This window comes from Symphodus melops, assembly GCF_947650265.1.
Source record: "Symphodus melops genome assembly, chromosome: 21".
Lineage (NCBI taxonomy): Eukaryota > Metazoa > Chordata > Actinopteri > Labriformes > Labridae > Symphodus > Symphodus melops.
In genome coordinates this window covers 5010274-5021248 of record NC_136711.1, presented here as the reverse complement: position 1 = coordinate 5021248, position 10975 = coordinate 5010274, and the positions used below count along the sequence as shown (strand labels likewise).

Sequence of the window (10975 nt, the reverse complement as noted above, 5' to 3'; positions counted from 1 at the left end):
ACTGCTTCATGGAGTGAAGTCACCACCTGCTGGTCCTTTTAGACAATAACTCATTCAAAAGTTGTTGTTTTTTTATTGGGGACCACAAAGCAGAATTTGGGATTAGTAATTTCATTTTTATGAAGGAGTTTTTTTAATTTAACTAGGGCCAATGTTAACTGGGATCAAACTTTTTTACTTTGGATTTTATACCAAAACTAAAACAAGAAGCATTTTTGACCAGGCCTGCTACAAGGGTGAACAAGGATGCACTGCACCTTCATGTTACATTTCTGCAGCCTCAATTAATTGTACAATAGAATTTATTCATCTCCGCTCGTGAATAAATAAAGGATTATCTTATCTGAATAAACACTATAATCTAAAAAAGGATTCAAGGCTTTGAAATGGCAACAGAGACTGGTGCACGTACACCAGGGTCTGCATGAGGAAACCATATCACTAAGGCTGTTTGTCATTGCTGCCCGCGGTATCTGAAGCTACAGACTTTAATCTCTAGATGTCATTTCATTGTAGAACTTGGCCTTCAAAGCTGACAGGAAAGCAAGAACTAAGAAATGATCACTTTCTCAAAAATGCTTAAAAGATGCTTGAATTTAATCAAATCATGTAAATTGATCACGATTTATTAATTGCGATTGGAAAATAGTAAGGGGGGGGGGGGGGGGGGGGGTCGAGAGTTTGTGGTTCAGTTTTGTCTGGTTTTTATTGTTAGTATCCAGATTTGCTGTTTTATTTTGACATCAATCCTTGTGTTCTTTTATTTTGGCATATTGCTTTAATCTCCTCTCCATGTCTCACTGTACATATTTATAGATGAAGCTTTGAGTGTTTTCTGTTGAATTCTGACATTTGTATCATTTGTTTCTCCTTTCCCTGTGTATGTGTGTGAGTGTGCATTTCCTGGTCATGTCTTTAGAGTCTCCTGTTTTACTTTGTAGTTTTTCCCTAAGTCTTACTTCTTTTGCATTTTTTCCCTCTAGTTTGATTGCCCTCATTGTCCTCACCTGTGTTTTCTTCGTCTCACCTGTGATTATTTAATCTCTGTCTTCCATCCCTTCTGTGTCGATTCATATGTCTGCCAACCTGAGTACTTGTCTCTTGTCGTTGTATTTTTCCTCTAGACTGTTGGTCGTCTAATCATGCGCTTTTTGTGTTGGATTTTGATTTACTTTGTTTGGACATTTCCGAAAGTAAGTTTGCGTTTTTACCCTTTCTCCTTTTGTTTAAAAATTTCTCGTTTCTCCTCTGGGTCCTCTTTGTTTTACCTTTAACAAGACACAGAGTGCAATATAAATGTTGGCATCTAGATTGATGAAAAGCATACTTTTAAAACACATTGAAAATCTTCTATAAAAACTGAGACAACAACAAGACTTGAAATAACACTTTCTTCCCTTTATTGACTAGAAAAGAGTTATTGAAGTAGTTTTCCTGTCTGTGTAAGAGGAAGTTATTTACAGATGTGCAGCCACTAGGAGTCTAAAAACCTCTCCTATCTGAGATTCTTTGTTCCCTGGATTGGATTATATAGGCTGGCAGCTGAAGACTGGAAATTGACATACCCATTTAAAAGAAAAAAATCAAAGTGTAATGAAGAGCCTTGTGCAAAACAAATTTGTCTGTAAGGAATTTCCCTAAATATATGTCTTATGTAATTTATCCTTGAACCTAAAACAAACAAACTATAAATGGAATTATGCAAATTTGTATTAAGTTCGTAACTGCACATCAACAGATAAAAAATGTCAAAGATTAAAGGAAGTGTTATGTCCTTTTAGTTAAAAAAGGCACACTTGACCAAAATCCATACTAACAACAGGCTACAACATTTCATTCTAAGTCGAGCTGTCTTCTTCAACTTTTAACTGGAGCTTTAAAGTTCTTCAGAGACTTGACCTGAAGACCATAAGTTGAGCCAAAAAAGCTTTATTCATCTTTGCATAATCTGAAAGCAATGAGTTTTCAGCTGGAGAACTGACACATATGCTCGAGAATCCTTGTTATGTTTTACAGGCTTGAATAGAGGCCTCCACATTTCATATGACTGTATTTAGCTTGATTTCATTGGTGGGCTGACATGTAGAACTTTTAGAACTTCCATTTAGTGATGTGATTTTTAATAAGCTGTCCTTCCCAGGCTTTATTTTTGGCCAGGTGCATTTTTTTAAATCAAATTTTGAATTGACTTTTTAAGCTTTAGTGTTTTTAAAATGAAGGCTCTGCCCCCAAATGATTTTATCAGATCATGTTGTAGTCTCTGAAGTTTAATGGTATTTTATGTTTGTTTGTTTTTTATAGAGGGTGTGTCCTTTCCTTTTGTTTTTTTGTCTGTCCACTAAATAAGGCAAGGTTCATTACCTCCAGATTAATGTTTTGGTTATTTTAATCCTGCCGGAATAATTGCAGTGTTTAAAGTTGCCTTTTGGGGCTAATTTTAACCAGGGGGGTGTCATATACCTGACACAATTTTGTGAAATAATCTGATAACTTGAGTACTGGTGATTCTGGTTAATTTCACAATTTTGTGACCTGCTAATCATCACAAACACATCTGCATCTGTTTAATCATATCAAAAGTTATTGATTCAAGAGTGTAAATTTATATCTTACCTTACTGCCCTTTGAGATGTCAAGAAGGTGGTCCAAATGCCGAAGCCTCCTTTTCTTCTTTCTCATTTCTGCATTTGGACTTTGTGCAGGTCCTATAATGGCTTTACTAATCCCGACATAACTGGAATGATTGTTAAGTTTAGTGAACTCGCTTACATCATTAACATTACCAAAAAAAGTCTAATTTTGTTTAAGAAACGGGGGTTTAATATTAATAATGGGGTCATTGTTGCTTTAGATTTGGATGGTCTGTTGTTTTTGCTTGCCTCCATGGGACCCCCCCATGTGACTGGGCCCAGAAAGCTTTTATCATCCTTGTCTCCAGCCTTGTATGTGTATGAATATATAATAGTTTATTTATTTATATAGCACCTTTCCAAAACAAGGTTTACAAAGTGCTTTACAGGATAAAACAACAGAGCCATAAGTGTTAATCATAGGATAAAATCACTATCAATAAAAACAACTCTAAAGCATAAAACAGAACTAAAAGATAACATTAAAAACAGATGGAGTGACAGGATAAAAACAAAGGATCATAGAAAGGCTAGCCTCCAAAGGTGAGTTTTAAGAAGTGACTTGAAAGAGAAAAGTCTTTGCCATCCTAATCTCCTCTGCAAGGTTGTTCCAGACTCTGGGGGCCCTGGTGTCAAATGCTTTTTTTTTTTTTTTTTTTTTTTATCACAACCTTGGAACCACCAAGAGGGCAGCATTTGAGGACGTCAACGCCCAAGACAGTATATAACACCAACTCCAGATATTCTGTATCGAAAGTTGTGTCAGCAGTTTTTTTTTTTCACTTCGGGTGATTCATGTTGACCCACACCTGTTCACCGATGCAATAAACCAACGGAAGAGTTGTATAAAGTTTTAGACCTCATTTTTTTATGAGTTGATAAGATAAGATTGAGCACCTTCTCTTAGTGTGAGTGCAGATAAAGTCAGTTATCTGCCTCTATCTCAGTCAGATCTGCTTATGTACAGTACTCCATAAAACCATGAAATGAATGTATATTCCAATGAGTGTGGGCAGACCAAATGAGTGAAAGAAAGGGGAGAAGATAAAGTGTGGATCACTGATCAGACAATCGGAGACTTTCACTCGCACACTCAGAAGATTAGATACAGCAGTCTAGACGTAAATCATCTGAAATGCGGCTGCTCTGTCTCACTGTTTTCTGCCTCGTTGGCGTCTCTCCCTGTGCTGCTGCCCCAACATGGGACACCTTAAGATCCTCTTCCACCAGGAACAAGCTGTTGCTCATCTCCTTCGATGGTTTCCGATGGGACTACGATCAAGATGTGGACACCCCAAACCTGGATAGGATGGCCCAGGATGGGGTGAAGGCAGAACATGTGACTCCACCCTTCCTCACCATCACCAGCCCTGCACACTTCACCCTGCTCACAGGTATTCTGTAACTATAGTTATTTCCAACTGTTAGTTGAACGTTAAATGTTTCTTCTTAATTTGTCTCTTGAAAAAGCTGATAGATATAGAAAGTCACACAGCAAGACAGGAAAGTTGTCTGTTTCACATCTCAATTTTAAACTTCTTCTTAAAAAAGTTAAGTTACAGACGTGAAAAATAGTTTCATGAATACTCCAAATCAAAGGACTGTAATGCTCCTACTTTAGCTGTGCAATCTGAGCTATAAGTAAAACCTTTTGAATATTTGAAAAAAAAACAACTACAAAACACAAGCAGTTGAAAATGTAAATGTAAAAATCCTTTAAATGCAATTAATTGTAAATTTTTGTTTGCTAATAAAGATTAATCACATTTTGTAATGCATGTTTGGAATTCCATTTATTTTGCATTTCAAACTAAACAATTTAGAACTGTTTGTTCTGCTTTTCTCTAGTTATTCTGGTCTTAAGCTCTGGGTACTTCCTGTTGTGATTTTTTTTAAAAACTGCTTCATTTTGAAAGAAAATAAGAGACTTCCTTGAGATTAAGGACGTTATGTATCCATAACGTTTTTTCCGGGCAGAAAAGCGCCAGCTCTGCGCTCACATGAGCGTTTTGTGTGCTGAGAGAAAAAGCGCTACACATCAGCCCTGTCTCTATGACAACAGTTTGTTGAGATTGCTTTTTTGGTTGCCAAGGTGACAAGTACCATCCTATCAACCTTGAGATTGATTACTTGAAAAAAGCTCTTGAGACGTCAGCAGAGCCTTTTTTGAAAAGTTTAATGATTTTTAACTTGAACACTCAGTGCGGCCGCACAAAAACAGTTGAGCGCTTGTTAAAAAGACCGCTGGGCACTGCGCTTTTCATCCAGGCAGCCGCTTTCTGCTGAAAACGCCCTATACCCTTTAAAAACAACTGAAAAAAGATGCTTGCGCTGAGAAAAAACTAATAGGTGGACATGGGGCCTGCAGTCCATGGAAAAAGAAACGTGTCACAAAAACTGAAAATAGAAATGTGAAGTAAATTGTAAAAAAGTGAAATGTATGTCACACAGTGGCTTACTTACAGGCCTTTGAGTTTTTTGTAGTTGTTGTTCTCAGGTGGGCATTTGTAAGTATTGTATAAAAAAAAAAAAAACCTGACTTGCTCTTGTTTTTTTCCAAACATTCCATCCCAGCATCAACACAGTCTTGAGCCATAGATGCAAATACAAACCCTTTATTTAGAAAAAAAAGGCAATGTGCAAACATGCTCACATTGCAGAGGGAAAATGCTCAGGTATTGATTTTCTGCAGAAAATATTAATCAAGTTCAGTAATAAAGCTTTTTTGCATTAGTGTGTCTAACGGTTTTTGCCTGTGCCCTAATTAACGAGGATCTAGTCCTCCAAGTGGGCGGCCTGGGCTCAAATCTGACCTGTGGATCCTATCCCGCATTCTTTATGGTTTGTCTAGCATAACAATGTGTTAGACAAAAAGTCATTTAAGCACCAATGTTATGTCAATGCATTGCTTTGTCAAGGCACTTAAAGATTTATGATCTTGGAAACATGTATGATTTCTTGAGACTCCAAATAAAAGTATCTCCTGTGGTGTGAGGGAAAAAAGTAGTTATCCCCGATGTTTGGATTCATGCTCTTGTGACTGTGTATATTTATGCAAATGTTATTTATCTTGTTCATAAAATGTTTTCATTTTTTGCAACTTTGTTTATTGAGCAATCCAAACATTCATTTTTTACATTATTATACTTTTTTGTATTCTAGGAAATCGATACAAACCTAAATAATAATAACTTGTTTGCTCAATAGTTGTTGTTTTTTTTTTTTTTACAACAAAGAACATCAAATGACAAACAACCACCTCACATTTATAACCCCAGACATAACATCCACCACAACAAAATCAACAACAATCAGGGAAAAATGAACTGTGACACAAAACAAAAATAACAAACATCACCAATGACTAACCATTATTTCTTGTCAGTATTTCATCAATTTATGCAACAACAATAATGATTCCATACCTACCCTATCCAGTCAAAATAAAGATTAAGATATCACCACATTTTCCCAGTTTCCCTGCCAGCCTAGCTCTATACTTCCTCCATGCTCGTCGCCATGGAGACCGTCTTTCAATAAATTTGGCACTTTGCAGTCTTGTTCAAAAGTTTTATTCTCCATTATGTAAATACGCTTGACAACAAATGTTGATGTTAAATTATGTTCTTCATGTTTTTCATCAGGACGTTACATCGAGAATCATGGTGTTATCCACAACATTTGGTTCAACACTACCACTCAGGAGAAGAAGCAGTACTACATGACCCAATTTGTTGATTCCTACTGGGATAATGGAAGCTTGCCCATCTGGATAACAGCACAGAGACAGGTTCATGAGATTTAACAATCTGTTTTGGAACTATTTTTTTCTTATCTACCTCTGAGACTGTATATTAAGATGGATGGAGTAACAGCTGCCGGGGTGTGAAGCCACAATATTAAGAGCAACCAATACTGACTAGCTGCATTATTGATCAGGAACCCCATCTCCTCAGTGTTTTGAATCAGCAAAGAAGAGATCGGAAATATTCCATGTTGTTCTGTATGGTTAATAATAGTTTGAAAGTTGCATATTAAATCTTAAAAGATAATTGTGAGTATTTCAGAGTTGATGTCCAATAAATGTCACATTTTAGCTTGAGTCTTTCAAACCAAAACAAGTCTGTCCCATAATTGCACTGCCTCCCCTCCCTTAGCCATTACTTTCCCCAGTAAAGGTAAGTATTTTATTGCAAGAAAAGACTTATCTTCAGTGTGGAAAGTCTGTTGGTTCTCCTTGAATTTAAGTCTTACAACAAACTAACTGCATCCATGTGTGAGCGAGCCCTGTGTCCATGTTGGGACATAGGGCTAATAAATGGGCAGGGAGTGGTTCACATGAATGAAACATGTTCACGCCTCAGAGTGAAATACTTTATACTTTCAGAAAGACATAACTCACCGATATTTTTAGATATGTTTATCTGATATATTAACATTTAAAATGTTACATATTATACTCTTCAAGGGACTAGCTTAAAGATGCTCTATTTTCACGTAGGTGTGTTTTATATTCTTCCAGGGTCTGAAGGCAGGCTCTCTACACTTTCCTGGCACTGCAGCTACCTACAGAAAAGAGATTGTGAGGGTTCGGCAAGTTGAGCCTCGTTTCTACGATCATTCGAACGAGACAGATTGGCGGCTAAACATTGATAAAGTGGTTGGAGAGTGGTTCCACCAACAGGACCTGGACTTTGTGTCCTTGTACTTCGGAGAGCCAGATTCAGTTGGTCACAAGTATGGACCAGATTCCCCAGAACGCAGAGAGATGGTCAGGCAAGTGGACCGAACAGTGGGCTACATACGGGACAAGATCCAACAGCATGGCCTTACAGACAAGCTCAACATCATCATCACTGCTGACCATGGGATGACTACAGTTCAACGAGGAGGAACAGTTAATGAGATCATGCTCTCTAAGATTCCTGGCTTCAACTTTAGAGATATCAAGTTTCATCTGGTGGATTATGGTCCCAGTGGAATGCTGCTTCCTAAAGAGGGGAAGCTGGAGACGGTCTACCAGGCTCTGAAAGGAGGGCACCCTCACCTTCATGTGTATAAGAAAGAGGAGATGCCTGCTCGACTACACTACAGCAAACATCCTCGACTTCTGCCCATCATCCTCTTTGCTGATCCTGGATACGTAATTAATGGGGTAAGGGAATGCACGTGTCAGTTTGGGACAATGTCGAGACTAAGAACTAAATTTTTGATGCCATCACCAAAGAAGCCTTGAAGCTTTCTTAAAAAACATTATGTTACACATTTTAACCTTGAGAGTTGTCTTCTCCAGTATTATTTAAAATACTCTAAAGTGGAGAAGCTCAATAGGATTGGGTTATTTCAGAAAATATCAACTAACTTAACATTGTTTGTTCTTTGTTTTGTTTCCATACATAGTTTCTCCCTGTACAGTTCCACAAAGGAGAGCACGGCTTTGACAATGAAGAGATAGACATGAAGCCCTTCTTCAGGGCTGTGGGACCTGATTTCAAGAAAAACTTGGTTTTTGGACCTTTTGAAACTGTTAATGTGTACCCACTGATGTGCCATATATTAGGAATAAAACCTGAGATCAATGATGGACACTTGGACAATACCAAAGGCATGTTAGTCCCCAAGATAAATCCAGATGGAGATAAGAATGGTAAGAAGTGATCTATTCTATTGTGTGTCATACACCTGTTTTTACTCTGATTTTCTCCATGGGACAACTTTTCCCAATCTCTGGACTATTCATATCTGGTCAAGTAAACCTTAATTCAATCGTGCCAGGTTTAAAACGTCGCTGTTTGTGTTTTATGGTTATGAATGTGTGTTACTGCAGTTATCTGTCCAATGAAAGCAATCCGATTGTGAGCTAACAAATGGCTCATTAGCATAAATTAAGGGGTAGGATCTTTTCAGTACTTAGGTGGCTCCACTTTTATTGATCCTACAAAAACTCAACCATCACTCCCCAGGTGCTCTTAACTTTCAGTCCAGGCATTAACTGAGGTAACTAGCTAGCAGCAAGTAAATCATCTTTCAGCGTGGTACAAGCTTGTTAGGAAATAACTTAATCACAGCTTTTGTTTTGTTATAAATTTGAGTATTGTACCATAACCAGTGGGTCAAATTCCCACTGGTTATGGTTTGTGGTCTTTTAACTAGGAACTGACATCAAGTCAGAATCTTGGAGGATAATGTTTCTTGTACCTCCTACTAAAGTCATGTTAATCAATTTTGGAAACAGCTTAAATTGCTTTGAAATATTGTGTTCATTGAGCACAAAGTTAAGTTATTTGACAAACACAGAATTTTCCTCTGGCATATATGAGATAACCCAACTGGCAATTCAATTCTGAAAAATTAAGCCAATACTGATGTGCAGGTCTTTAAATTTCAATTTGAGGTTGGTTAACAAAGCCCAAAATTTATACCAATATTAAAATACACATTTAATGAAAGATTCGGTATCAATAGGTTATTTCTAAATCTGTTACATTATTATATTTATTAAGCCTTAAAGCTATTAATAAATTTGTATAAATTGGGGCACCGGTTTGCAAGACGTCTACCACGTCTTTGCACAATAGCACGATCATTGAAAGTTACATGAAGATGTAATTTTCAATATGGTGGCCGCCATTGTTGGACTTCATAATGCATCCCCAGTAACTAATGGGTGATGTCAGTGAGACTACATCCATGTTTGATACTGTTTATGTATATGTAAACAAGTAAGACCATATATTCTTCAACATAAAAACACAGAAGGTTCTCTCAAAACTCTACTTACTTGATGTTTTTTTTTTCTTTGTGTTCATGCCTTAAGTTACAATCTGTCAGTCTGTTTCTGACAAGTCCATATTTCCTTCAGTTTTGTGCGGCTGATGATGTACTCACTTTGCTAATTGTAAAACATGATGCATCATTTTTTTGAGAATCTTACTTATCTTGCTAAAAATCATAAACGGTCGCAAAGCTGGGATCCAATCCACACATGTTGACTTACATAAGTGGACTGATAAGGATCAGTTGATGGCCTTGTGATGGACTTTTGACTTGTCCTGAGTCAGCACTTCTCTTAGAATTAGATATCATAGAGGTCATTTATTATATTGTGCAATCCTTCAGTAAGTATAAGTAACTGACTGTGCAGAAAAAAATCATCACTAGAGTTCACGACCAACTTTCCAGATAACTTTTCTTTCTTCTTTTTGTTGAGTGTCTTGTGAGTGTCCCCAGTTGTTTGTTTGCCATATGGTTAACTATTTGCTGATATTTTATTGTCTGTCTGCACATCTAGAAATGGACACCAAGTTCCAAGTGGTTATCGGCCTGTCAGCAGTGACTGGGTTTCTGGTGCTTGTGTTTACAGCAACTCTTTCCAATGCCTGGTGGAAAAGGAGCAGAACACAAAAGAGGTTAAATGCCCTAATCATGAAGATGTGTTTTTCTTTTGTTTTCCTTCCTCAGCAAAGCCAACCTTGTCATTTATCACAATGCCACAGTCAATATTATCTCACTAATTCTTGTTCTCTGTTGACTTTTTTTCTTTCTTCAGCAACAAAATCGAACTTACTGCTGGCGAAGAAAGGGAAGACGAGAAGCAAACTAGTTTTTAAGAATCTAGTTTGATCATCATGTTCTTAAATTTCACTGTGCAAAAAGCTACTTTTTTTTTCTTTTTTTTCCAAAACGAATGTTGGTTTATATGGGGTATGTATTTAATAATTTTATCAACTTATTTTGATTCTATACCAAAATGTGGCACATATGTCTCAAGACTATTATCATTTTTTATACATTCATAAAGATTACAATTTTGTAAAGTCAGATATATGTTCATCTTTTTTCTTTTCATTGACTATGAGTTCTATATTACTTAGACTTAAAAGTATTATCCAGAGCTGCTTTATATGCATTAATGTTTTATTCTGTCAGCTTTATATTAAAAACAACATACAAACATGCCTTTATCTTTACTGTTTTCTTTACATTTCTTTTCTTCTTTTTTCTTATTGGGTTTTCAACTTAAACTGTACAAATCACTGGATGATGTACAAAAAGAAATCCACCTCCAAACACTCTCTCCTGCTTACCATGTCTTACATTTTAGTGATTGCATTTTTTAACTTCATCACCTTCTTTAAATTAGGTTTTTTTTTTTTTTTGGAGAAAAATTATATTTGTTTTGCCTAATGCAAGTTCTTATGATGCTGGTCACCTCTGGTACAATTGCCTATAACCTCAGCTAAACAGATCATGTGATATACACCTTCACTATAACGGGCTATGTCAAGAGCCCGCTAGCTAAATGAAGCTATAACTAAAGCTACCTAAATGATGATTATGGACAA

The 10975-nt window shown here is 36.7% G+C and overlaps 1 protein-coding gene across 2 annotated transcripts; it reads left to right on the top strand.

Moving 5' to 3' along the window:
• The first annotated feature begins 1012 nt into the window (after positions 1–1012).
• LOC306842474 (ectonucleotide pyrophosphatase/phosphodiesterase family member 7-like) lies at positions 1013–10588 on the top strand. 2 transcript variants are annotated; one of them, XM_079372759.1, is made up of 7 exons: positions 1014–1193; positions 3846–4024; positions 6275–6420; positions 7153–7785; positions 8031–8277; positions 9922–10039; positions 10180–10588. In XM_079372759.1, the coding sequence occupies exons 2-7, from the start codon at positions 3940–3942 to the stop codon at positions 10238–10240; spliced, it is 1290 nt and encodes a 429-aa protein (XP_079228885.1). In that variant the 5' UTR covers positions 1014–1193; positions 3846–3939; the 3' UTR covers positions 10241–10588. The 2 variants fall into 2 exon arrangements, with proteins under 2 accessions (XP_079228886.1, XP_079228885.1); XM_079372760.1 differs by lacking the exon at positions 3846–4024 and having other exon boundaries at positions 1013–1193.
• The last annotated feature ends 387 nt before the right edge of the window (positions 10589–10975 follow it).

Excerpts from the sequence above, each read along its gene's own strand:
- LOC306842474 (XM_079372759.1), top strand. The coding sequence starts at position 3,940 with ATGGCCCAGGATGGGGTGAAGGCAGAACATGTGACTCCACCCTTCCTC. Across the intron at positions 7,786-8,030 it reads CTGGATACGTAATTAATGGG|TTTCTCCCTGTACAGTTCCA; the intron begins GTAAGGGAATGC and ends TTCCATACATAG. Across the intron at positions 10,040-10,179 it reads AGGAGCAGAACACAAAAGAG|CAACAAAATCGAACTTACTG; the intron begins GTTAAATGCCCT and ends TTCTTTCTTCAG.